Genomic DNA, 26,709 nt, shown 5'->3' on the forward strand with positions numbered 1-26,709 from the left:
GGCTTCACTGAATGCTTAGAGTAATAAAAGGAACAACATGAGAAATGAAAGAAAGGCTGTCTGTATACTCACCTACAGGCAGAGGAAATGGTCACCACCTTTTGGATATAATGCTACTGAGCGAACCAAAACCTCAATGTCTAGGATATAAACTGGTTATTTCTGTGTGGATTGTATCTGGCAGGTATTAAACCAAGTCTATTCCTGTCAGAAAAGATGTCAGAATGTTTGAAAGACAGAAAGACAGCAATAGCAAGAGAGGGGTCTCATTATGGGATGGGACACTAGGTGAGTTCTTGTAATTCTGAGGTGCTAAAGTTAGATTAATCAGCTAAAAATTTCAGGGAGAAGGATTCAAATGATATGTCAACACAGTGTAAATGTGTTGTGAGACCCATCACTAAAGGCTCAGCACCACTGAGGTATAGCTATAGAGATGGCAAGGGAGCGTTTAGAGATTTAAACAAGGAACCTGACATTCTTTGAGGTTGCCTCTAACCCAGAGGCTTGGTCCTCCTGTGATTGCTAAAATGTTTGATTGCCTTCACTGATAGGTAACAAAGTATCCAGCAAAACAGAGCTATCAGACCAAGAAAAGGAAAAAGAGAAAGAGAAAGAGAAAGAGAAAGAAAAAGAAAAAGACAAGATGCCCTTTGTATTAGAAGGCTCCCTCAAGGTAATCCGAGACAAATGTCACAGATCAATCACAAGGCCAAAATTACCTTGTGACTGAGAGTGTGTGCTAAGCATGGGACATGATTTTTTTTTTTTTTTTTTAGCTAAAACCTCAGAGTTGACTGAAGTCTCAGTGAAAAGCCCTATGCCTTAACAGCTCTGCCACGTGACAAGTCTTTGGGAGAATTTATATCTTATTATTTTTGCATAACCACACCCCGGGGCAATGAGTGGTAGTTTACTCTTTACCTTTGTTGAAAATGCTTGAATTTTTTCACATTTTTATGTGAACTTTAAATTATAAAAATAGTAAGTGCTTCTGTAATCATTAAATAAATATTCTTTTCCTGCACCATCCCTGCAGTTCCTGGAATACAAAACGTCAAAATTTGATAGGTTCCAATTCACATAAGAACACATGAAGAAGTGTACAGGGGTGTTCTGTTTTCATGTTCATGGGTAAATGTAGGTTTGCTCCTTGAGTGTCACTCTGTGGATTCACTCACTGATGCAGAACCTCTCCAAACTGTGTGCTTTAGGAGCTTTTGTAGATTTTTTTTTTTATTATCCAAGTACAATCAATTATTAAATCCATCTGCAACTCCTCTCTTATCCTTGAAGGTTGTGGGGAGGGGAAGGGGAAGACTCTGAAAGTTCCCAGCTTCTAACCTGGGTTTGATCTTTCTGGTGAGCAGCTTCTACCCCATTCTGAAACCATCTAAGGGTTTGCCAAGAGTTGCCTCATTAGAACAAAAGACAGTCCTATCACTCATGGAATTCCAGGGGATTTGAGAGCTCTGTGCCAGGACCCAGGAATGAAGACTAAATATCTGGTTCTTATTATATCATAATATTACAGTTTCTATTAAAGTCAGTTGTTACTTATCTGAAGATGGCTTTATTTTGCCCCTATTCATTAAGCGTCATTTTTTTATTTATACAATTTTTGGTCAGGTTTCTCATTTCCTCATAGGACTCTCAAGACATCAATCTCCCTCTTCTCTGCTGACATCATAGATGTTAATAAATTGTCACATTTTACATTATTTGTAGACAGTTTATCTTTTCTCTTTAGCTGCTTTGAAAGCATTCTGTGATCATCTGGTAAGTGTTTAGCAGTTTTTCACTGGAAAAATGAAAGTATGCACATAGGTACACAATTTCACAGCAAATATTATGGATGGTAAACTTCGTACTTAATCTATAAATGACAGCAAATCTTATAGTAATCTTCATTGCAAAGTCCACTTAGCAAATTAATATTTCTATATGCTTTCACTTATTTTTGGTACGTATTGGGTCCTTTGGTTACGATTGACAAACAAGTATAATTCCACCACTAGTAGTGATCAATATTTTCATTTATGTTAATGAGAAAAAGTGAAATTACAAAGGGGTGTACCATTTATTTATCAATAACAAGAACAATTTAGTTGAGTCAAGAAGAAGAATTTGAATGCTGAAAGGATAAGTTTCTCCTTTTACAGTGTAGTAGTTACAGGCACTTGAGCTGAATCATTATTTCAAACATTCTGCCCATTTTTTTTAAGTGCAGTTAATCAATGGTCAACTGATCTCCTAAACATTGGCTAATGTTTGTTGTGTAAATATTCCAGCAAAGGCTAATTTCAAGCTGCCAGCGTGGGACTGTAAAAACCTGAGCTGGGAACAGCATGGCTCTGTGTACCATTGTATAGTATGTTTCTCATATACAGCACAGATAATAATGAAATCTAATACAATAAGTATAAATTGGTACATTTTGATCATGTGTTAGCCGTGTTTCAAACATTGTACTTAGTTACATTTAGTCCTTTTTTTTGTACTTAGTCTTTTTTGATGGTGGCTTTATTTAGCAACTATAACATAAAATTCTCTCCCCCAAAATTATCAGTAATCTCCTAAAATCAATCTGAGCCAGGTTCACCACACCACTGTTACTTTATGCTTAGATTTATTGACCTTTCTGAATGCTGGGATCAATGTCTATCATCAACTCTAGAAATGGCTCTGCCAGTATCTGTCCAAATACAGCCTTTTCAAAAGTTGTGCTGTAATTCTGAGAGGACCATCAAGCTCAGCCTGTCATTTTTATACCCCTTACTTACACTTGTGATAGTTCATTCTCTGTATTCAAGCAACCAGAAACTTGTTCTATGACTCTTGCTTCATAAGTCTCTTATCTGCAATCCTTACAGATATACTTTCAAAGTCTTTGTTCAGATTTTTATTCAAAGTGGCTTAGTTGCCCATGTTTTATAATTTTTGTTTGTGAGCTAATATCAACTCAGAGCTTCTTCTGAGACTATAGACCCACCCTGACTTAGTTCCTCTACCTCAGCCTGCAAGTACCAACATGCTTGGAAACTCATGATTAGAAAAAAGAAAGTTTTGTTACCCTTTTTGGAATATCCTGCACTGGGAATGCTTCTCTGGGTAGTCTACCTTTTTGTCAACCAGGCATATTCAGGATGTAAATTGAGAATGGAAGTAAAGGAGACAGGCCACTGAAGAGGCTGCTACTGTGGGCCTGGCTAAAGACACCAAAGGTCTGAACCATGTAAATTACCGGGTAGAAAGTTGGAGAAGCTGAAGTGAATTGAGTTCTCCAAGGAGGCCCACAATGGTGACATATAGAACTGAGGAGTGAGAAGGGAACAAAGTTTTTGGCCCAATGTTTCAAAATACCAGAAACAACACATAGAAACACCATACTAAATTTCCTCCAAAATTAACACAAATGTAATTCACATTTGATCTTTCTCAAAATCCCCACTAAGCTGTTTGATGTGTCCCCAGGCATGGAAGGAAGAACAAGAGAGGCTGGCTGAGGAGGAACGCCTGAAGGAGGAAAAGAAAGCAGAGAAGAAGGGAAAGGAAGCAGGGAAAAAGAAAGGCAAGGATAAGGCAGACAAAGAAGACGCTAAGGCTTTAAAGAAAAAGTCTTCTTCCAAGGAGAAGCCTAAGGAAGAGCCAGTAAAGACGCTGGAAGTAATAGAGGAAGCCGTCCCCCTTCCGGAACCAGAAATCGTTTACCCGGTAAACCAACTTTGAAAATTCTTTGTCTGGACTACGTCTAACAGTTTTAGAGAAACAGGGGTTTGTTTGTTTGTTTGTTTGTTTTCCTGCTTTCTTTGAACTAGACTTGAATCTCTCTTTCTGTCTAGACTCTTCTTCATAGCTAATCACCCAAATGGGAACACCCTCAGTTTTGTTTTTCCTACTATGAAACTAGATTATCAAGAGCTATAAAGATGAAACTGCGACCCAAAGACTTCGGCTTTAAGTATTAAAACACGCCAATGAGCAACTGCATAGGTCTACTCAATGGGCTTGACTTGCTGAATGTACTTAGATGCCTCTGTGTAGAGAGCCATGTTTCTGGTTTACATGCTTTAGTTAATAGCTTTCCTATTTTTCCCTTAGGTGTCTATTTATTAGATAAACCAGTGAGGGAAAAAATGGAGAGAAATGTTCTGTTATATTCTTTGCAGCTATGACTTCAGCCCCGTTACTCTAGGGTTTTAGGATGCACCTGAATTCTCCGCAGCTATAATAACAATATCTGATGTTTAAAAATATTCTTTACATATAACCTTGTAACACATCAAATGTCAATATTTCACTTCACTTTACAAAGAAAACTAGCAATCTTGGTCTTGTTTTATGTTATGTTGATGATGGAGCATGATTTAATCTACACTAGATTATAAATGCACATAAAGGGACATCGTGGCATACAACTGTAATCCCAGCCTCCTAGACACTGAAGGAGGATGACCATGAAGATCAATCAGCTACTGAATAAAAGATCAGTCTCAGCTACTGAATAAAACCCTGTCTCTAGTAATCATGGGATTTGGATTTCTGGGCCTACAAGGTAGCAGATATAATTGTTTCAACAACAACAGAAAAATTAAGCTTATAGCAACTGTAGCTGGCTAACTATAGGAAGCTGATTGCTGTCAATTGCAGTTCCACACCCAATGATAATGTGTTTTCTTCTAGTTCCGAGGATATAATATGGGAGACATACCTATCCAGATCTCAGGGACAAATTACTACCTGTATCCTTCTGATGGTGGGCAGATTGAAGTGGAAAAGACCAGGTTTGAACGAGGTACATTATTAGCAAGAGCTGTTAATGTCTTGGGAGAATGTTAGTGCATTTCCGATCATCATGGGGCACTGTGCCTCTGAGTGTAGTGGGTGGCAGCCCACTGTGCCCATCTTTACACAACATGGCATTCTCAGGGTCACGTGCTTCTATTGTAATTGCGTCTACAAGGGATCAGCCAACTGAGAATTTACTCAGACATTGTTGATAGGAGCATCCTAATTGTTGAAAATATTTAAATACATCTATATTATCAGTCAATGGAATATTAGCAACTGTAATAAGCAAATAGTTAATCAAGTAATACTGATTACAACACACTGTCATGTCAGAAAGCAGACATATGCTTTGAGTTTACAGTGTGGCTCTGGCTTGGGCTCCGCAGTGCACTGCTCAGGGACCGCTGCTGCTGGCGTGCTAGCTCTTACCAAGACCTGCATATGTGAACAGTTTATATGAAGTTCAGATGGTTCATAGAAAATACAGTATTTTCATCTTAATCCTATCAATTTTGAGAGACACTACCACCACAGTTGAAAATGAAAGGCTGGATTTAAAAGGCAGATAAAAGAGAAGTGGGGGAATCAGAACACTGTTAAGAGAGAATAGGTTAATAGAAAACTGCTTTATAACCTGCATAGTGATAGTAATTGGGGAAAACGCTCTCTCTCTCTCTCTCTCTCTCTCTCTCTCTCTCTCTCTCTCTCACTATATATATATATATATATATATATATATATATATATATATATATATTATCTTGCCATAGACGTCAAGTATGGTAATTCACATTTGAAACATCAGCACACAAGAGGCTAAGGCAGAAAAAACATGAATTTGAGGCTGTTCTGAGTTACACATACACACACACACATAATTATATGCATTATATTATTGTATACAAATACTGTTAAAACTTTGCATATTAATTAGCTCATTTGATTTATTGGAGTATAAGTATTTACCATTTCAGATGACATATTTTGATTTTGTGATTTGGTTTAGGATGTGACAAGGCCTGCAAAACCCTCCTTGTGCATGCTCTTTTTAGTGTCCTTATACAGAGTTGCTGAGGCAGCTGCTGTCCAATTCTGTCCTGCATTCTACTGGCATGTTGTCAGGATGTGTGTGTGGCACCTTCAAATCAGCCCACTTTCTATCCTCTGCTTCTTCCTCAGGCCCAACATTCATCAAAGTGAAAGTAAAAAAAGATAAACACAATTTTATAATTCACCTGAAAGACCCAAAGGAAATTGTGAAAAAGAAAAAGGAAGAGGAGCACTCAGAAGAAGAGGAAGAGGAGGAGGAAGAGGAGGAGAAAGAGCATAAGGAGGGGGAAGAGGAAAATGTTAAACAAAATGTGGAAATGAGTGAGTGTCTTTGCCTTTGTGGTGCTGGGTTCTGATAAGTAAGCTGTGCAGTGTGCCAGCCCAGCCCCAGATAGAAGCACAGAGGCACCCCGTGCTCTCAACACAGGAGGATCTTACAGGTGTGGCTTGGAGCAATCGCTGTCTACTTATGTCCATCTTCCCCAACACACTGAGCTTAGACGCCGCATGCATGGCTCATCGGCACTTTGGCTGCTAACTGGATCTTGCTGCCATCCAACAGGAGCTCTTGATATTGATACTTTCCACAGTCAAGAACACAATGATTGACAAGTTGAATGTACCTAGGAAGGTGGCACATAAAAATGTTATTTTTACTTAATTTTCTTTGTTCAGCTAATAAAAAAAATATTAATTGGGGCTGAGGAAAAGGCTGTGCAATCTTGAGGACTCAAGTTCAGGACTCTAGCATCCACATAAAAGGTCACATGCTTTGGTACACACCTGTAATCCAGCACTGGGCAGTGGACATGACAGGACCCCATTGCTCAATGGCCAAGCAGTTTAACCTAATCAGTGAGACACCATCTCAAAGGATAGAGCAGACAGCAACATAGGATGGCACCTGAGATCCACCTCTGGCCTCCACAAATGCATGGCTGAGTTCCTGCACAGGTGTCCACATCCACACCACATGCCTATATAATACACACCCTTTATATGTGTGCATCTGTGCATGTGTATAATTCTAAATACTTAAAGAAACACATTATTCGAAGTATTTAAAGAAGCTAATAGTTATAACCTCCATGTTACTCACTGTTCAGAATTTATTTCTTTCTGACCATATCAATATAAGCATTTTCACACTCACTAAATATGCTTTGAAAAACAAGATTTTAAAATTATTTAATAATATATCATTAATATACATGTATATCACAGTTTATCATCTTAACATTTTATGTATTTATATGATTCCTACAAAAGTTAATAAATCTATATACATAATTTAATATTGTCCTTTCTGCATAGTTAAATAATGATTGGTGTTTAGCTTTGTCACTAACAATCCTGTTCAGATTATCTTTTGTTTACATCATCCATAGCTTTCTCCAGCCTGCAAACACTGGCCCAGACTTGAACCATGATCTGGTTCTGGATGATCCGTGAACTAAGAATAGATTTAATGTTTGTAAAGCATTGTTCTATAGAAAAGCTGAGAGTATGTGAGAGAGATTTTACATGGCCCACACATCCTAAAGTATTTACTCTCTGGCCATTTTCAGAAACACTATGCTGCCCTCTGATGTAAGCAGCTTCGGCAGATGAACTGACAGAGGAGCAAGTAATGCTTGCAGCCTGCAGGGCTCCTCTCCTCTTGCCCCTCCTGATGATGGTTTCTGTTGTGATTTGTTTAGCTTTATTGACTCAGTCTACTCCGATGAGACCTGAGGGAGCATGCGCCCTGCAGGCTTCATCTCTCTGAATCTCCTTTGGTTATGGAACTTATCCTGCCAAGCTTTTCTCTGCGGGCAGCTACCTGCTGTTGCAGTTGCTGTCTCACAGCTTCTAGGTTAGAGTCTGAGGTGTGATACACGCTCCTGTGGGCTGAGAAGGAGGTGCCACTGCTGCTTGGGGGTAAGACTTCAGTTCTTCATTAAAGGTTTTAGCACACCTCCCTTTATTTGCCCCTGCCATTGCCCCCAGACCCTGTCACCCAGTTTGCAATATTTTGCTTCCCAATTGCTTAACGTCTTCATCCTCCTTTCTATCCTGTCTGCTGGATACTGAACAAGGTTAAGTTAGGGAAACAAGTTTTTAAAGCACAGAAAGTGCTTTGTAAAACATCTTTAAGCAGTTAAAAACCCAAGTATTTGTATTTTCCATAATTTTACTGAACATATGTTCTAGTTGACTTTTTTTTTTTTTTTTTTGCTAGATACTACACAGTCAAATTTCCATAATACCTTTTCAGGGCCTAATAGTTCTTTGGTCTTTTCATTCTTTCTGTGCATGCATAGAGTGTGTGCTTGTGTGTGTGTGTCTGTGAGAGAATGTGTGTCTGCATGTCTGTGTGCCTGTGTATGTGTCTGTGTGTGTGTGTGTATGCCTACGTGTATGTGTGTACGTGTGTGTGTGTGTGTGTGTGTGTGTATGTGTGTGTGTATCTCACTAGGGACTGAACCTAGGGCCTCAAGTGTGCTAGAAAATGCTCTATTTTCTGAGCTATATTCCTATGTTCCCAGGCCATTTCATGTCTTCTCACTAAATAGTATGTGGTTATGAGGGAAGGCCAGTTTATCCGCTCTCCAGCTGAAGGACACCTTGCTTGTCTGCAAGTTTGGCTAAATAAGGATGAAAGTGCGTAGGTTTTGTGGGCATATACACTTTTATGTACTATGCGTAAATAGCAAGGAGCATGGAGACTGGGTCACGTGGTACTATGGAGAGTATTGTAAGGAGCAGGAGACTGCCTTTCAGCAATGAATGAGAGCTTTGTTGTCCCCATGGCCCCAGCCTTCAGTGTCGCCAGTGCTTTGGATTTTCTCCATTTTGACAGGTGCCTTGTCTCACTCATTGTTTTCATCTGTATTTCCCTGGTGACATAGAGCATAAAACTGCTTCTCATAGGCTTATTTTTGATCTGCGTATCTTCTTTGGTTAGGTTCTGTGGAGGAGCTTTGGGCTGTTTCTTCCTTGGCTTATTTTCGTATTAGCAGACATTAAGAGTCCTCATATGTAGCTGGGCCGTGGTGGTGCACGCCTTTAATCCCAGCACTTGGGAGGCAGGTGGATTTTTGAGTTCGAGGCCAGCCTGGTCTACAGAGTGAGTTCCAGGACAGCCGTGGCTACACAGAGAAACTCTGTCTCAAAAAACAAAAAAAAAACAAAAAAAAAAAAAAAAAAAAAAAACCCAACAACAAAAAAAAGAGTCCTCATACATTTTATGTAACAGCCCTTTGTCAGAGTGTCTTAAGCAAATATTTACTTCCAGATTGTGAATAGTTTTCTTTCTCATGAAGCATTATTCTTTTTTGTTGATGTCCCACTGAGCATTCAAAAATTCCCAGTCAGGAAATAATCTGTTCATTTGTTAAAGTATTTTAAGCTGACTCTGTCCCATTTTTATTATATGATGATGGAGCAGATAATAAAATGGAAATGAGAGAACAGGATAGACCTTGAGACCCTTCACACGTGCCCCACAAATGTGCATTTTAACACATTTCCTTTTAAAACTTATTCTTGATCCAAAACATTTTTAATTGTGTTTGAAAGTATAAGGCATTATAAATGTGGGATTTAATAAAGTGTTTTTAAATTTGAAGAAACTTGGAATGACTTGTTGATTTTCATTTGAAAAGTCATGTGACTGCTCCTCAGATCAATGACCAGCATATGGTCAAGCCATTAACTGGTTTATATCCTCTCTTCATTTTGACTTAAAGCCCTTTAAACAAGAGTCTCATGTTCCATCCCTGGAACTCTGCCTCACTTCCCTGTGTCCTTGGTCAGAGCCAAGTCAATTATTTTTAAATTGATGGTATTAGAATGACTAAGACCCTCATTCCCAGCATTCCCACACTGAATTCTGCTTATACGTCTGGAGAAAATGGACATATCCTTGATATGATTTTGTCTTTTAGAAAGAACACAGATAGAGAAGGAAGCTGTCAGCAAGTTTGGATCCTTTTCTGCCACCTTAGAAAATGGAATCTGCCTCTCGATAAGTTACTATGGATCAAATGGAATGGCACCAGGTGAGAAACACACAACAGAATAAATGTCCCATGATGGGCAGTCTTTGCCCTTTCCCAGCTTGTACGTTTATCAGCAAATAAACCTCTTCTGATTTAATGCTTCACTTATAGTTTTTTCCTGCAACATAGAGATATGTGGTGTGTGTGGTATATGTGTGTGTGCATGTATGTGTATGTGTGTGTGTACATGTGTCTGTGTGTGTGTGTCTGTGTGTATGTGTATGTGTGTGTGTGTATAACACTTTGGTGCAAGAAAAGCATGTTCTTCCGAGGAGTTCTCATACATTTCTACAGAACAATATTTTTATGACTCTTGTGATAGTAGAATTACTTGGTGTACTTTAGGATGTTGGTTTAAAAGGAGCCATTAATTAGACATATGAGAGGATTTCTGGGTTCCACTTTCAATAAACAAGTTCTCCAGTTGGAAGCTATTTTCGTTCAAACCACAAAATACTATGCTACTTTATCAAGAACCGATTAAGAAATCTGTGGATCCTCACAAACTTTAAAGGAATCCAACCACAGTAGACATTTTTTAAACGTTGCAAAATCAAATAGATAGTCCCTATGCCATATAGCTTTAAAACTCTGCGGTAGTATAGATTATGGCGATCATCATACCTCCTGACTATGTAGTTCCTTTGCTATAGATTGCCATGAATCCTTATACCATTGTTTCTTTCTTTCTTTCTTTTCTTTTTTTTTTTTTTTTTTTTTTTTTTTTTTGGTTTTTCGAGACAGGGTTTCTCTGTGTAGTCCTGGCTGTCCTGGAACTCACTCTGTAGACCAGGCTGGCCTCGAACTCAGAAATCCGCCTGCCTCTGCTTCCCAAGTGCTGGGATTAAAGGCGTGCGCCACCACCGCCCGGCTATACCATTGTTTCTTAAAAGTTTGAACTATCTCTAGAATCACACCAAGAAGTGTATAAAAGCAGAAATATGGATCTGGAACTGACAAGGGAAAAACATGCCTACTGTAGCCATTGTAGAGTCAACACATAAATGATATTTGAAGCCATAGTTGTAAGATCTAATTGTTACATCTAATATACATACAGCCCAGACTATATATAACAGTCACATATAGTGTTGCATACATGGACTTATCTGGACCTCTGCTGCTATAAACCAGATGCAGTAAGTCAGAGGGAGACTTGGGCATTTGTTTAAATTCCTGAGTAATTATTATGGCAGCCAAACTTGAGAACATAGTGCAACCTGGACCTGGAAGCATCTGCAAGACTAAAATGTTTGAATGATTGGTAAGGTGGGGAGGGGGTGATTGACCAGAAAGATAAGGAGAGATCAAAGAAGTGGAATGCTGGATCCTGCAGGAGAATAGATGACAAGATAAAACGGCACACTCTAGTGCACACATGCGTGCACACACACACACACACACACACTCACTCTTACAGAGTCTCCTCTCATCAGCCCTTTAGAATTTCCAAACTTTTAAAACCAAAAAGACAATAATTGCCTACAAGCAAACTACTTATCTTACCTTAGACCAAAATGTTTGTCTTTGCTGTATTTCCTTGTCTGTATTAACTCGTGTCTAAGGTGTCTTCATGTTCCACTCTTTCAGTGCTGGTCTTGCTGTTGTGAGTCTAGGACTTTCAGAATATTTTACGAGTTCCGTTTCTCAAATTAAAAGAAAGAGAGAAAGTTAGTAGAGTACACAAGAGACTGGAAAGCAAGGACATGTGAGACAATGACTTGAGATAATTACTGTATCAACCACACTAAAATAGTAAACATTTTCAATTTTCTAACTACAATCTGATTTTCAAAACAACTACATTATCTCCAGAATATATCCAACTGGTAAACCATGTTTCACATAGTGAAAGTTAATGCCCACTTGAACAAATTTTTGAGATGTATCAATTAACAACTATATGAAATACAAATATTTAATTTTTTCATTATCCCCCTTTTCATACTTCTAGAGGTTATAAATTCTGATTTGGAGGCAATGCTGAATATCCCTTCAGCTATGACAGCAACAGTGGTTCCCACTGTAGTGACTGTTCCCCAAGGCAAAGTGAAACCTAAGCCGAAGGGCAAAGAAAAACACAGAGAATCCATTAAAGAAGAGGAACTTCCAAAAGAAGAAGAGAAGAAGGTAGATGAACATGGCAACATGTTTCCTATCTTTTCACCTCATGTTACTTTCTACAATTAAAATGCAATTACACTGTTTCCCCCACTCCCTTTCCTTTCTCTGCATTCTCCAAAGTCTCTTCCCAAAATCTCTCTCAAATTCTTGGTCTCCTTTTTTAAATTATTACCACACAGGCACACCACACACACACACACACCACATACATCACATACATCACACACACATCACACACACATCACACACACATCACACACACATCACACACACACATCACATACACACATATTGATAGGGTTGCTGCTTTTCCCAACACGGCCTTAATGTCCTTTAACTACTATCACAAAATATCTTAGACTACATGAATCACAATCAACAAAAAAGTCAATTGGCTAAGTTGAGGCTGGAAAGTCCAAGAACAGGTGCTAGGTAACTCTGCATCTCATGCAAGCAAGTTTATGTAGACAACACTTTTTGTGTTTCATCATGTCACAAGAAGAGTAAACTCTTTTCATTTGACACCTTTTTATAAAGGCCTGAATCACAATCATGAAAGCCAAGCCCTCAGAATTGTCAGTTCCCCAAAGGCCTACTTAATACCATCATGTTGGATATCAAGTTCCATCATCTGAATCTGGGGTGGGAAAACCAACACCTGTACCATAGTGTTGCCCACATTCCATACATCCAAATAGGGGCACCATTCAAATTCCAAACCAGTCCATTTGCTCAACAAATGCATTCACAGTGACCTCTGTTAACTTTGGTGCATTTTTTTTCTCATGGAAAATGTGATGTTTGCTACTATGTCTTGTCACATGTTTATGTACCAGTCAGCAAATATAAGCTCAATGGCAGGGCAGTGAAGGCTCTTGTATCCTTTTAGAAACTATTGCATAGTCTACTTACTTACTCATGAGGTGTATTGTTTGACAAATCCTTGCTTGATCAAAATAAGTGTGTCTCATTTAGAGAACAACAAGCATTTGTTTATGCACAGAATCATGTACAGGAAGAAGTAGAACCAGAGATTGTTATCCAGGAATCACCTTATGTACCCACCTTCCAAAACCTAAATGTATCTTGCCCCAATGGACTCCTGCTGACCTTCATTGGGCAAGAATCTACAGGTGAGTGTTAACTGGAGGGGACAAGGTATCATGGATCAAAAACTAACACAGAAAATCCCGCCATTGAAAGTATGTCTTTTCTTACCAGTTGTACTTGTTGATAATGAGCAATGGGTAGTTTTTAAGTAGCAAGCAGAACAATCATGACTGTTTTCAAGCACTTGATGTGATGAGCTACTGCCATAGTCCTTAACACAAATGTAAAACCACAAAGCTTACAAGAGGAGGTACTGATAATTCCATCTTATAAAATACAGATGCTGAGACTTCTGGAGGTACAGCAATGTGCTCAAGGTCACCTGACTGGTAAAAGGCAGAGTTGGGAAGTCATTCTTGATCTAGTGATGGTAAATGCAGCTTTCTTAATGGCTTTTGTGTGGCTCTATCTTCCTGCTTCTGCAGAGGGCCACAGGTACAGCACTTTGTTCACTGATTTAAACAAGGGTCAGTGAGAATGAGGAGACCAAGATGCATATTAAGCTATATCTGAGATTAAACTGGAGTCCATTCAGCCATGAATAACCGTTCTTCCCACCCCCCTATATCTAATGGTTTCATTTTTCATTTTCTTTATGATAGCCATCTGGTTGAGGTAAGATGGAAGCTGAGTATAGTTTTAACTTGCACTTTCTTAGTGTTACAAAGTATTTATTATGTTGTAACTGGCCAATGTATTGTCATCATTTGGAAAGTATCTACTCAGCTCACTTGCCCATAAGGTTGTACTATTTGCTTCTTTAGCTATTTCTATATATCTGAATATTGAGCCTCTGTTAGATAAATAATCAGAAAGATTTCCCTCCCAAACTGGCAGATTGTCTCTTAATTCTCATTGTGCCTTGGCTGTAGCTCAAGAAATAAAAATTGACAAATGGTATTGCATCAAATTGAGAAGCCATCCATAGTGCTTTGCTATTTGGAAGGTATTTCTCCAGTGCTTTTGTTCTTGGTTACCAGGGAGCAGCAGAACAATGAGAGTTGTCTGGCTGTGATTAGAGATAGGGGGTTGTGTTAATTGTGAAGGATGATGGGTAAGTTAGAGAAGGTTTGAATGAGAGGCTCCCTGAAGCTCAAAGTAAGCAGGGGACACCAGAACATTTTAGCCACACATTGGGCGCCAAAAATGTTGCAGACCTCTCTGCCCCACTTCAGGGGCCAAAAATGTTGTGGCCTGAGCTGGCCCACGCTTGGGGCCAAAATGTCGGGGACCGCTCTATCAATGTTGGAACCCACACTGCCAAAAGCCTTGGGGGCTAAATTGTTAGAGCCCGCACTGCCCCAAGCTGCTCCAGTCCACAGGTTGGGGTTCAGCAAGAGAGTGAGTGAGGATGGATGCGAAGAATGGAGACCAGACAGAGTGTAATTCAATCCAGTTTATTCTTCAGGCTCTCTTCCTAGTCCAAGTCCCAAGTCTTGAGTTCCTAGTCCCTAGTGCCTCCAAGTTCCAAGTTACTTCTTCCAAGTGCTAAGTGCCTAATGTCTAATAATAATAATCTGTTGCTTTCTTCTGTCTACCTCTCACCTTTTATATGTCTCACTTCTAAGCAACGCCTCTAAGTCACGCCCTTAAGCCATGCCCTTAGGCCTTGTCTCTAAATCTGATCTCTAAGTCACGCCCTTAAGTCACACACCTTTAAGTCTCACACACCCAAGGGAAAATCCTGAGTATCTAAAACAAGATGTTATCAAAGTGTGCTCAGCTGTTGTAGGCTATTGTAATCAAGTCTCTTCTCAGGGTATTGGCTCAAGATGGCTGCCAGAATGATAGCCACCTTCGGTTGGCTCCCCACAGTCTACCACAAAGCAAGAGCTTACTCAAAATGGCATGCCAAGAAAGAAAATGGAGTCACTAAGACACTGAAATTCTGCTTGCAAATCATTTGGCCTTAACATGCTCTCATCTCTAGAGTATGCAAATGCTGTATGAAGGATTACTATTTCTTATGTTATTAAAATGTCCTTATTCACTACATTTGAGTGAAAAAGGTCATCAAAGATGCAGTTTGCTGGGCCATCAGTCATGAATGAAAGGAAACTTCCCTAGTTCTCCAACACAGACAAAGGAATAAAAACAAAACAAACAAAACCAGAAGAAGATAAAATCCCAGCCCCATAGCACCACTCCCCCACTGACAGCTTTATTCTCTTTTGTTTTTTAAGATCATCCCATCACAGATGAAGAATCCACCTGGAACCTCATGATCCGCCAGAGCTACCCCCAGAGGTTGAAGCACTATGAATTCTATAAGGCAGTGATGCCACCAATGGAACAGGAGGCATCAAGAGTTGTCACCAGCCAGGGCACCGTTATCAAGTATATGCTGGATGGATCCACACAGGTTATAGACTATAGTATTTAAATAACTTCCCTCACAGTGAAGTAAAAGACATTTGGACCTTGAATAAGGAGCAAGGCTACTGCATGGAGGAGACAAGTATAAACCACAAGGGTGCATTAAAGTGACAAGTAAAAGAGTGCAGATAAAGGCAATGCAGTAGAGTTATGTTGTCTGTGAAAGCCAAAGTGCATATGATATAGATGATGTTCTAATGTTCTATATGATCTAAGGTTGCAGACTCGATATGTTTTCATATATATATATATATATATATATATATATATATATATATATATACACATACACAGAGGAAAGTTGATGTATGATCATCATATATCTTCCATGAGAGACAGAAAGTTGACATCTGATTTTCATATACCTGCCATGATGTACATTCATACATACATGCATGCATACACACACAGAGTGAGAGAGAGAGAGAGAGAGAGAGAGAGAGAGAGAGAGAGAGAAGCAGTTAGAAGGATGGATGGATAGATTAGATAGATAGATAGATAGATAGATAGATAGATAGATAGATAGATAGATAAGATAGATAGATAGATACATACATACATACATACATACAATGAAATTTAAAAATAAGTATAAAACTGCTATGGAAAAAATCAAAAGTTCTTAAAATTTTAAAATAATTGCAAAAAGCCAAGTGGTAGGAAGGGTGACTTAGAGAGAAAAGAGCTAAGAGGTATGGAAATGTGACATATGCACTAGAATTTCTAGAAGAAACCAATGAGAATGAGAAGAGAATGTAGTTTAGATGATGGCATGTAAAACATGCTTCAGATTCATCCCTGCCAGGTGCCTATTTGTGTTGATGGTGATTTATTTTTAAGTGTCATCTTGCTACCTAGGACTACACAGGTCCTGTGTACTACAGGACAGCTGACTTCCATATCATACTCCCTGAGAGGCTGTGCATACAGGTATCCATAGGGTATCTATGATACCTAGACATAGCATGTGTCCTTGGTAAATGGTAATGGAAATCAGACATTAAAAATACAATGCATTTGAAAATGTGGCTGTTGGAGAATTCTCATCTATATGATTTTCCAATTATATTGAATAAGGATGAAGAATATAAAAAAGTATATTAATCCAACAAAGGGTGTGAAATAGAAACAATGGTGGATAGAAAATAGGAAATCATAGCCATTGCTGTATGCAGGTGCAAATCAACCCTCTAATGGCACTTTCTGGTACCCCACATGAAGGTCTGCCTTCAGTCATTATTCTGCAGACTATTTTGAGCCCCGATATATTGGGTACAGCACTCTTTGAGGACCAGCTTCTTCTTGATTTCTGAGAATTCTGAGATCTTGTTTTCCTTCAGATTCTCTTTGCAGATGGTGCTGTAAGCAGCAGTCCTGATTCAGGTCCTGTTTACACATCTCCTGAATTGTCTACAAGCCCCCATAATGGAGATTTGGTGGACAATGCCTCTCAGCCCAAATCAGAAACAGCACCTTCTGAGATCATTACCAAGAAAGGTAACCATTTAAGTATCTTAACTTGCAGGACTTACAGTTTTCAAATGCTTCACAGGTGTTCCATATTATAATGTTGCTCGTTGTTTTTATTATATACATACCTATTCATGTACAGATACACACTCATGTGTATATGCTAATTTTGTTTGCCAACACAGGATTGCTTACTACTTCATAAACTCCCTTCTTCCTCTTTGTGGAATAAATAATGCACATTTTCCCGTGCATAATGAGCAGTTTCCTATGTCATTGTACCCTCTTACACATTAGCTGTACTATCTGGGATGGTGTTTTAGGGGTTATTTAACTAAGTAATAAAAGATGCTGAGTCAGCATCCCTGGGATGTGGTTGACCTTCCCTTCAAGTTGAAATAGGGTCCCTCAGAAGCACCCAGGGGCTTCCATTTAGCAACTTCCAAAGCAGAAAGGGGAAAAAAAGTACATTCAAGAGTGTGTGTTCTCAGGAGACTCCTGACCCCAACCCTAACTTTCCTCCCTTTGCACCTCATGGGCTACCCCTGCCTGGGGTTCAGTACTGCCAAAACAAAGAGCCAATATTTTGTGCCTTTTTTGCTGACTTGTGGGGTGTAAGGGGTATTAGGTAGCAGTCAGTAGCATCTGCAGTAGTTGAAAGCAAAGATTGCTGCTCTGAGGATTTCTGTTTATGCCCCTCCCAGTAGCACAATATGCAAAAAGATGCTTTCGCACACTCATGACAATACCAAATATTATTCTCTAAATGTCATTCAGTTTGACACTTAGTGAATCTTGTTACTATTTGATTAATAGTGATATTGAATAGTTGAGTGTTTATTGAGTTTAGTTCATAGGAACTTCCACAGGAATGATTATATTTTAGTTTTACCACTCCCCATCTTTTCCACTGTAACAGTTTTCTGACATTTTTTTAATTGTTTAAATCTCCTTCTACATCCATTTTCAAGTCTCTATAGTGTTCCTAGTTTATTTTAATCACTGATTCTTAATTGCTGAAATAATTTATAACCTTATGCATAATCAATAATTCAAACCTATGTTTGAAGACAGCATACATATTTGGTACAGTGTTGTCTTTATATTTATTATATGAAACTTGTTAGTTGTGTTTCCCAGATGTACCTGAGTACAGCAACCTTTTCTGTAAAGGGCAAGATGGTAAATCTATAGACTTGGCAGGCCATGTGTTCTCTGTCCCTGTAACTCACCAATTCTACTGGAGCATGAGAGTACTTTTTGATAATACATAATTCAATAAGCCTCAAATATGCTGTGTCCCAATAAAAACTATTTATGAACATTAAAATTGGAATTTGATATTGTTTTCATGCATCATAAACTACTTTTAAATTCCTTTTAGCTGCATAGAAATACGAGGTGTCATTACTTCACAGACAACAAAAAACAGGCTACAAGCCTTTCTTATAGAACTCCCAGCCCTTAACCTCCTGTCCTTGCATGTTTTTAATCCCCCATTCAGTTTGTTCAGCCGTGTTTATACTGACTGACAGGCGAGCAGCACCTGCTCAGCGCATGCTCCCTGTATTCCTACTTGTTTTTGGTGTAAGGTAAATTTGTCCCTTTAATGATTCTGTCAAATTTTCCTTCAGATAGTTTGACAGTTTAATTGTAAATACTGCTTAAGAATTATTCTCTTTATGGTAAGTTTACCTTGTCATCGTTTTACAGGGTTGTTTTTCACTTTAGTTAAAATGTCTCTTTGCTTAGATTGCTGTGTCTCTGCCAACCACTGTTCTAAGTAATCTCACGGGTATGACTTTTCCACTGTCATATTCGTCTGTCTGCAGCATGTGTTTAAATGTGTCTCTGATGTACAGCATTTAGGTGAATGTGTCAAAGCTGACTTTGAGAGGTTTTGTTTCTAGAGATTTTAATTCACTCATAGAAGAGCTGACATTTCCTGAAAATCTCCTTATATTGTGCTTCTTCTCAAATGATAGTTTTACTGAGTGTGAAATTCTAGGTTGATGCACATTGACAGGGACCTCATGTTTTAAAGATGGCTGTTAGTCTAATTCCTAGTGCTTTAAAGATCATTTGTCCCCAGATCATTGCCCACCTTTTACAATAGTTTCAATACAATAAGACTATGTATGGGCTTCTGTTTACTTATACAAGTAGTAATGCATTAGGCATTTCAATCTGTAGATAAGTGTATCTCACTGACGCTGAAAATGTCTCAATAGTTATCTCTTCAAATATTATTTCCATCTATTTCTTTTTCTTCTTTTTCCTTTTTTGTAGTTCTCATGAAACATATTAGAGGCCTTTGACCCCTTTTCATTACTTCTGAGAATTGAGGATTGTAGCACTCCATTTCAGTCTAAATAATTGGTTCAAATCTATCTCTGAGCTCTCCTCTAAAGTACATTATATATTCTATTAAACCCTCATATTAATTTGTTTAAATTTCAGTTGTTTCATTTTCCACATATTTTCCCTTATTTTTATCTACCTTCTCAGTTTTTTATTAAATTTTTAAATTTATTAAAATTTTAAAATTAAAATATAATTACATCACTTCCTCTTCCAATTCCTCCTTTCAACCCCTTGTTCTCCCATACTACTCTCAAATTGACAGTGTCTAGTCTTTTGATTATTGTTGATACATATATGTGTGTGTATGTGTGTGTGCATAAATATGTACATAAAACTCAAGGCTTTGAGTCCATTTAACTTGGCTAGCATATGTATATGATATGTAGATTTCAGAACTGACTGGTTCTGAAATCTACATTGAAATTGAATCTGAAATTGAAATTAAACAGTCAATGAGAGTGCTCAAACTTGGAGAAGACTGTTTTTACTCACATAGCAGTCAGTGGTTATATATAGTTTTTTTTTTTTTTTTTTAGGGGTAGAGACCCACAATTTCTAGTTATTCTTTCTAGTGCTAGTATCATTGTTCAGCTCTTGTTCAGACAGCCATATGGATGAGGTATCTTGCGTGTGATACTTGTCTTTTCTAGGAGATAAAATCTAGACTTAGCAGACTTTTCTGTCTTCTGTCTCTCATAGTCTTGCTATCCTCTCCTCTACAATGTTTTCTGTGCTATAAGTAATGAGTTGTGTTATAGATGTATACATTGGGGCTAGACTCTCCACAACCTACCGATCACTATATTATGACCTATTGTGGTTTTCTGTAATGGTCTCTTTGCTATAAAGAGAAGTTTCTTTGGTGTCAGTTGAGAGCCACATTTATCTGTGGTTATAACAATAAGCTTTAGAATGTAATTAGGAATTGTGTTGGTCTAGTAAAGTAGTGGTGGTACAGTCTTTTCTAAGATTTACTTCACTAGTCCCTGGTAACTGGCTAGGTTTCTAGTACCATGCATGTTTTTCCTCCTATTGAGACTTAAGTCCAATGACACAGCTGTTGGTTACCATCAAGATGTGACACTATTTGCACCTTTAGATATGACTATTGCAACTGGTCCTGTTGGTTGCTGTAGTTCATGGGCATTCCAGATAGACAGGACTGTTGATGGCTTCCCTCCCTTTGCAGCTTATATAATACTTTCTGGTAACACGAAAGCTAGAGCACAGGAAGAAATCTTCTGGGTTATATCCTTCTCAAACCTTCCAAATCCTGTATCTGAAGTATACAGGGTCTTAAGAAATAGGTAGGGACTTACCTGCACAAAATGTACAGGGAAATGGATGGAGCTAGAAAATAATGAGTAAAATAACTCAGACACAGAAAAACAAGCACCATGTGTTCTGTCTTTTTGTATAATCCAAGTCTTCGGCTATGAGTACTCATCCTAGAGTACCAGAAACTAGGAAAGGAAAAAGGGACTAGGAGAGAGGAGGAGAACTAGAGAAGAAATAGCAGAATACAGCTGATATAAAAAGGAAAATGACAAAAACAGGGAAGAGGACTCATTAGTGAACAGACAAAGAGATCAATGCAGAGGAAAGAGGAGGGAGAATGGAAAAATAATGCCAAGGATGCTTGATAAGGCCTCAAAGAATCATATTACTTTATAGTTACCTCAAATTCTATGATATATTTTTATGAAATTATGCCACTTGGGATGACAGTGCTCCCCACAAGAGCAATATATTATTTAAGAAAACCCCCAGGGCCAAGCATGAGAAACCTCCATTGGAATTCTTGGTCAGGGTTGTCCAAGTAACTCCACAAATAATTCAGGCTATTGCTGTAGCATCCTGTTGCTTCTCAGAGATTGGACATAACCTACCTCCTCTCTGCTCACACTTACTAGTTCCTACACACAAGGAATCTCACCCCTCAGACTCTAAGCTTATTCAGTTGGTGCCTCCAAATTCCCTTTGAAGTGCTTGTGTCTTGGTGTTTTTTTGAATATTGCATGATCATTTTTATTTCTCATGTCTTTAACTCTAAATGCTTTGAACCAATACAAATATAGACGCATTCCTTTGAAAACAGTTCCGCATCAGGAATGACAATATCAGGGATCTGATATTAACCCTAATATTAAATAATTATTTTGAGGGGGTTTGGGAATGTCACCTAAGCAGTGGTCATTCTCACATGGAGATTTACATGACTGCTGCTTGTGATCATACACCACAAACATTTTTGCTTTCTCTGCTCAGCCCCAGATTGAGCACTGAACACTTCATCTGTGGTGCTGGGGTATATAGCAGCAGGAAGCATACATTTATTTTGTGAGTAGTTCACACTTTCTGAGAACAGCTCTTTACAGCCTCAAGTTTCTGGGGGGTATTTTGCATTTAACTTCTTGAACCATCTTGGGTGAGTTCTGAATTTTGTTTCTTCTTTAGTCCCATGTCACCCCAGTCTGAAAAGGCCACCTCACAGGCCAAAGCTGCCTTCAGGACAAGTTTACTTCTGTGTGTCCCTGCCTCTACTCAGGCCTTGGATAGTGCTGACTATATCAGTCAGTTCTTACTTCAGAGACACTTCCAACTAACAAAAATTTACTGGCATTTTTTGTTTTTTTCTATGGAATTCTTGGTGAGTAGTTGGTGATATTGCTAGAAATGGAAGATGAGCTGTAGCTATTCCTTCTGTCTGATCACTGCCCTGTCTTCTTCACTATCTATTTGTGCCCATAATAAAGGAAGAGAGTAGTTATTTAAGACTTCAGAACATGCATATGATCCTCTCTTTGTAGTCTTCCATCTCTCATCCTTTCACAGCTATATTCCCCATCTCCACTGGCACTGACATTGTGTTTATCTGTCTGTCTGTAACCTCTACTACACTAATATGTTCATTTGTGTCTACTTCTGCCTGCAGTCTCTGCTACACTAATATTTTCTAACTATTGCTCATACTTTCTTTTATGTCTCATTTTCTATATTCCTGCCAAAAGTACCCAACTTTTGACCACTTCACTGTCCCTTTTAAATGATTTTTTGTAGGAAATCCTAAGATCTATAACAGACCATAAAGATACACTTTACTGGATCCATGGCTCCCTCTTCAGTCTCTCCTCTTGATAAAAATGTATCCCCTGACTAAAATATTGCTCACTGGTGCCTGGCTTATCATGCTGTGTTCCCCCATACCCCCTGCCCTAATTCCATTATCTTTCTGGGATCCCCATGTTGGCATGGCTTTTCCACTTCTGTTGATGAGAAAACAAGAGAGAATAAAACAGGGGAAAAGAGGAAAGAAAAGAAGAAAACACCACACCAAATATTTGCTTCCTCTTGTGAGAAATTTATACATGTTGCACATCTGGCACGATGCTCCTCTCTGATGCTCTTCTGGAAGTGCTAACAAGTCACAGACAAATTCTGCAGCAACTGGAGGGCTGAACTCACTGTGTGTCTCTTCTTCAGTTCTGCCCATTTTTTTGAGTCCCTGTGCATTGGACTGAGACTTGTAGTCTGACACATGAGTCTCTTGTGCTCTGAATCTAGAGATTCTTTCCAAAATTAACAATCCTTTACTTTCTGCTCATAATTTGTTTCTAAGTTTACCTCATCAGTGAGGCCTGGTGCTCTACACATGTGCCCCCCAGATGTTGAGGAGGATGGAAATAGGAACATGAATCCGATGGCTGTTGATGTAGTGTCCAGCTGTCACTTTTGCTGATGAGAAACCAAGGATTTGCTTGGCTAGTGAGGGCCCCAGATTCAGAATAAACAAAATAGAGGAGATTAAATGTTTCAAAGGCTGTAGTGGATAGATTTTATATGCCAAAGAAGAGAGACACACCCAAAAGTGGAATAAAGACCACATAATCTGGGATTCACAAACAAATAAGAAAGATTAAAACTGTTCAGAAATAAACACAATGGTTTCTGTTCACCAAACAGTGAGCTGCACATAGGTATGTATGCCTGGAGGAAGGTAATGGTAATTCAGCTAAATTTTGGTCCCCAAACTGATTAGTAACCCGACTTTCCCTGTTAAATAGTAATATAATTGGTGACTATTGCTTTGGCTTGTCTAAGTGTCTAAGGAAGTTTATGCTGTGTCAGGGCTTAATGAGCAATCTATGAAAGTGTTCTAGTTACATTGCACTAATTAATCTTGATCATCCACAGGAAAAGGTCACAAAAATCAAACATCAATGGCAAATAAGAGTGAAGCCCATGATATCCCAGAGGTGCCGCCACCAACTCCCGTGGAGTCCCACATTGGTACCTGGTTTACCACAACACCTGATGGAAGGAGGATTGGCACCAAAGGACTAGAGAAAATTGTGGACTTGAAACCATTTTTATCCTTTCAGGCTACAGATCCCATCAATGGAACGGTATGACAAACTGGTGCACATCACAAAGATATCTAAACCATTAGAGTCTCGAAACATGTAGAAGAATGTGTGCAGAATCTTTCAAATATTTGTTAGGCAATAAGTGGGTGGGTTAGTGGGAAGGTAGGTAGGTAGGTAGGTAAGTAGGTAGGTAGGTGGGTGAGTAGGTAGATAGATGGATGAGTAGACCCACCTAAAAATCACTGTTTGGTATTAGTGGCAAGCATTCTGTTTTCTGAAGTGTGTGTGTGTGTGTGTGTGTGTGTGTGTGTGTGTGTGTGTGTGTGTGTGTCTGTGTGTGTGTTTTGTATGTGTGTGTACATGAAATCCTGTTAGAACAAAATACTAATTTTTGAAAGGAGGATTATACATTTTTTCATTTACTTAAGTGATTAGTTTGTTGTTGCTGCTGTTGTTGTTATTGTTACTGTTGAGACATAACCAAGGCTGGCTTGAACTCCTGCATTAGCCTCTGTAGTGCAATGCTGACTAGCTCATGAATTGTTTATACTACTTAAGCATTGATGTGACTAAAGTCACCTATGTGTTAAATATATTTGAATATCTGTTTTATCTCTGGGGACTAACCATCTGTTCCAATGTTTATGCTCTGCTTTTCATGTTCAGGTCATGACTACTCGAGAAGACAAGGTGATCATTGTTGAGAAGAAGGATGGAACCCGGATTGTGGACCATGCTGATGGTACCAGAATCACGACCTTTTACCAAGTGTATGAAGATCATATTACTCCCCCAAATGATGAAGAAATAAGTGAGTCATATTTTTAAGATGGCAACAACAGAATGTTAGAGTATGAGTCAGGTAGAAAGCTCACCATCAAAAGTATTCATAAAAATAAGCAAGCCAGGCAGGGAATACATATGCAATACAAAGGGCCCTCTCTGTAATATGTTTATCATATAAAATTTTAACTTTGGGCTTTTATTATATAGATAGCCTTGCACCTTTGAATGATAAAATAGGCATACAGGTGCAATTTTCAGCCTGGCATATCACTGAAATATTGGGTAAAATATAAATGTTCATCAGTGATAGAATGGAAAAATAAAATGTACTATAATACTAAAAGGGGCATTATTTCATGATGGTAAGAGTCTACATACATACATACATACATACATACACCGAATACAAACACACACACTAAATATACACTAAATACAATCACACATTTAATATAAAATAAGTACATATACTTAATACAAATATACTGTATGTAAACATACTACATATAAACACAGATACTATAAACACATGTGCACATATACATACACACATATAAAATATTTCTGGAGACTTCAAGTTTGGAAACAAAGGCCTATTATCTCAGCTTCCAGGAGGACCAAGAGGTCAAAACAAGTTTGTACTACATAGTGAAACACTCTCAAAAATAAAAATTGTTAGGGACCTCAATACAATGTCAAAAAATATAGGTATAAATGATAGATACGGTAATTACATAATTTGATATATTAGTATATAATATATGTAAATATAAAGTACATAAACCTCATATGTTGTTTATTCTTAACACATATTTATATAAAGTTATAAAAATGAATTGCACAAGAAAAATAAACCTAGGCATAGACAAAATGCCTGTTTTACTCTACCTGGAGATTTTGTTCATATACATATTTTGAAACAACATGACCAAATAGGAACAGGTATCAACTCTTATTGGTGAATATGTTTAATGAATTTCAATTTTTATCTTGAAAAATGTTTTTCACTTCTCAAAATGAAAAGAATATTAGCAGCATACTTAATAAGACAGCATTCTAAGTCACATCAGAATGTAGATTCTAGAACTATTTTTGAAGGATATTGACAAGGATTGCAGGCCACACTAGAAGCCTGTGCAACTCTTCACAGCCAGGTCTTTCTCCACGAGGAATCCAGCTGGCCAGGAGATGGGCTGAAGCTGATAGCCCACTGTATGAATCCTACCCAATCTCTTTACCTTGTATTCTACTTGTAGCCGAAGGTCCAGGGACTGTCACTAGACAGGTGAAGTGTATGCGGATAGAAAGCTCACACTATGCCACTATTATCACCAACTGTGAGGACAGTAGCTGCTGCGCCACCTTTGGGGACGGAACATCTATTATTGCAAAGCCACAGGGATCATACCAGGTGGGTCGTGTTGGTAAATGGGGACTGATACATGTAAATGCCCAAGGGTAACAAGTCACACTGTGCTGGGACAGTGGGAATTTTCAGAATGGCAACCTTAGTTGCTGTCCTCACTCACTCACCTGATACACTTCTCACGCTGTTGTCTATTGTCTTTTTTATCTATTCTAGGAATACATTATCTTGCTTGTTGTGAAAAATTAGTAGCTTTGAGTCAAGGTTAGGCTAAGGAGCTCCCCACACTGGGCACTGTAGTGGCAGAACCATTCCAGTAATCTGATTTACAGTTATCTTCCTCTTTAATCTCATTCTTGACTGCAGTCCACTCCCAATGTTCCATTGGAACTGAGGGCACAACAGTCTGTGTGATCCTGGGAGGGTGGTTTGCCCAGATGAAGCAATGCTTCATTCCTTCAAAAGTAAAGGAAAAACTTGGCAACACACCCCTTCCCATTAAACACAACATGCTGGTGTCAGCCTACAGTCTCTTTAGTTTTTGAAAGATTTTTCCCTGTTAGAGAAGAGACATGCGCATGACATCGCACACCATGTTACAAGAGACTGAGAACCAAGAACTAGAATGTGATAGATTCATCATTGTCATTGTGGCAGTGGCTGAACTGGTTTATCCATTCCATCTTCCTGGTCATTATACTTTCTCTTTTTTCATCCATTGTATATTGATGTGGATCAAATTAAGGGCTGAAAATGAGAGAGGAAAAAAACCATAAGTGTGAGTGTTCATTAGCAATGACACCTATGGTGATTTAAATACAAGAGAGCCCCATGGGCCCATAAAGAATGGCACTATTAGGAG

At 38.5% G+C, this 26,709-nt stretch overlaps 1 protein-coding gene across 3 annotated transcripts in view; it reads left to right on the plus strand.

Moving 5' to 3' along the window:
- Spag17 (sperm associated antigen 17) overlaps positions 1-26,709 on the plus strand; it is a 206,119-nt gene that overhangs the window by 126,428 nt on the left and 52,982 nt on the right. For all 3 annotated transcript variants that reach the window (XM_034500547.2, XM_076933023.1, XM_076933024.1), the window contains exons 20-31: positions 555-676; positions 3,475-3,714; positions 4,684-4,795; positions 5,971-6,162; positions 9,771-9,884; positions 11,839-12,014; positions 13,012-13,141; positions 15,302-15,480; positions 16,835-16,991; positions 23,523-23,734; positions 24,362-24,506; positions 25,738-25,892. In XM_034500547.2, coding sequence (XP_034356438.1) covers positions 555-676; positions 3,475-3,714; positions 4,684-4,795; positions 5,971-6,162; positions 9,771-9,884; positions 11,839-12,014; positions 13,012-13,141; positions 15,302-15,480; positions 16,835-16,991; positions 23,523-23,734; positions 24,362-24,506; positions 25,738-25,892 — 1,934 coding nt within the window. The remainder of the gene's footprint in view (positions 1-554; positions 677-3,474; positions 3,715-4,683; positions 4,796-5,970; positions 6,163-9,770; positions 9,885-11,838; positions 12,015-13,011; positions 13,142-15,301; positions 15,481-16,834; positions 16,992-23,522; positions 23,735-24,361; positions 24,507-25,737; positions 25,893-26,709) is intronic.

Source organism: Arvicanthis niloticus, chromosome 4 (assembly GCF_011762505.2).
Source record: "Arvicanthis niloticus isolate mArvNil1 chromosome 4, mArvNil1.pat.X, whole genome shotgun sequence".
NCBI classification, from domain to species: Eukaryota; Metazoa; Chordata; class Mammalia; order Rodentia; family Muridae; genus Arvicanthis; species Arvicanthis niloticus.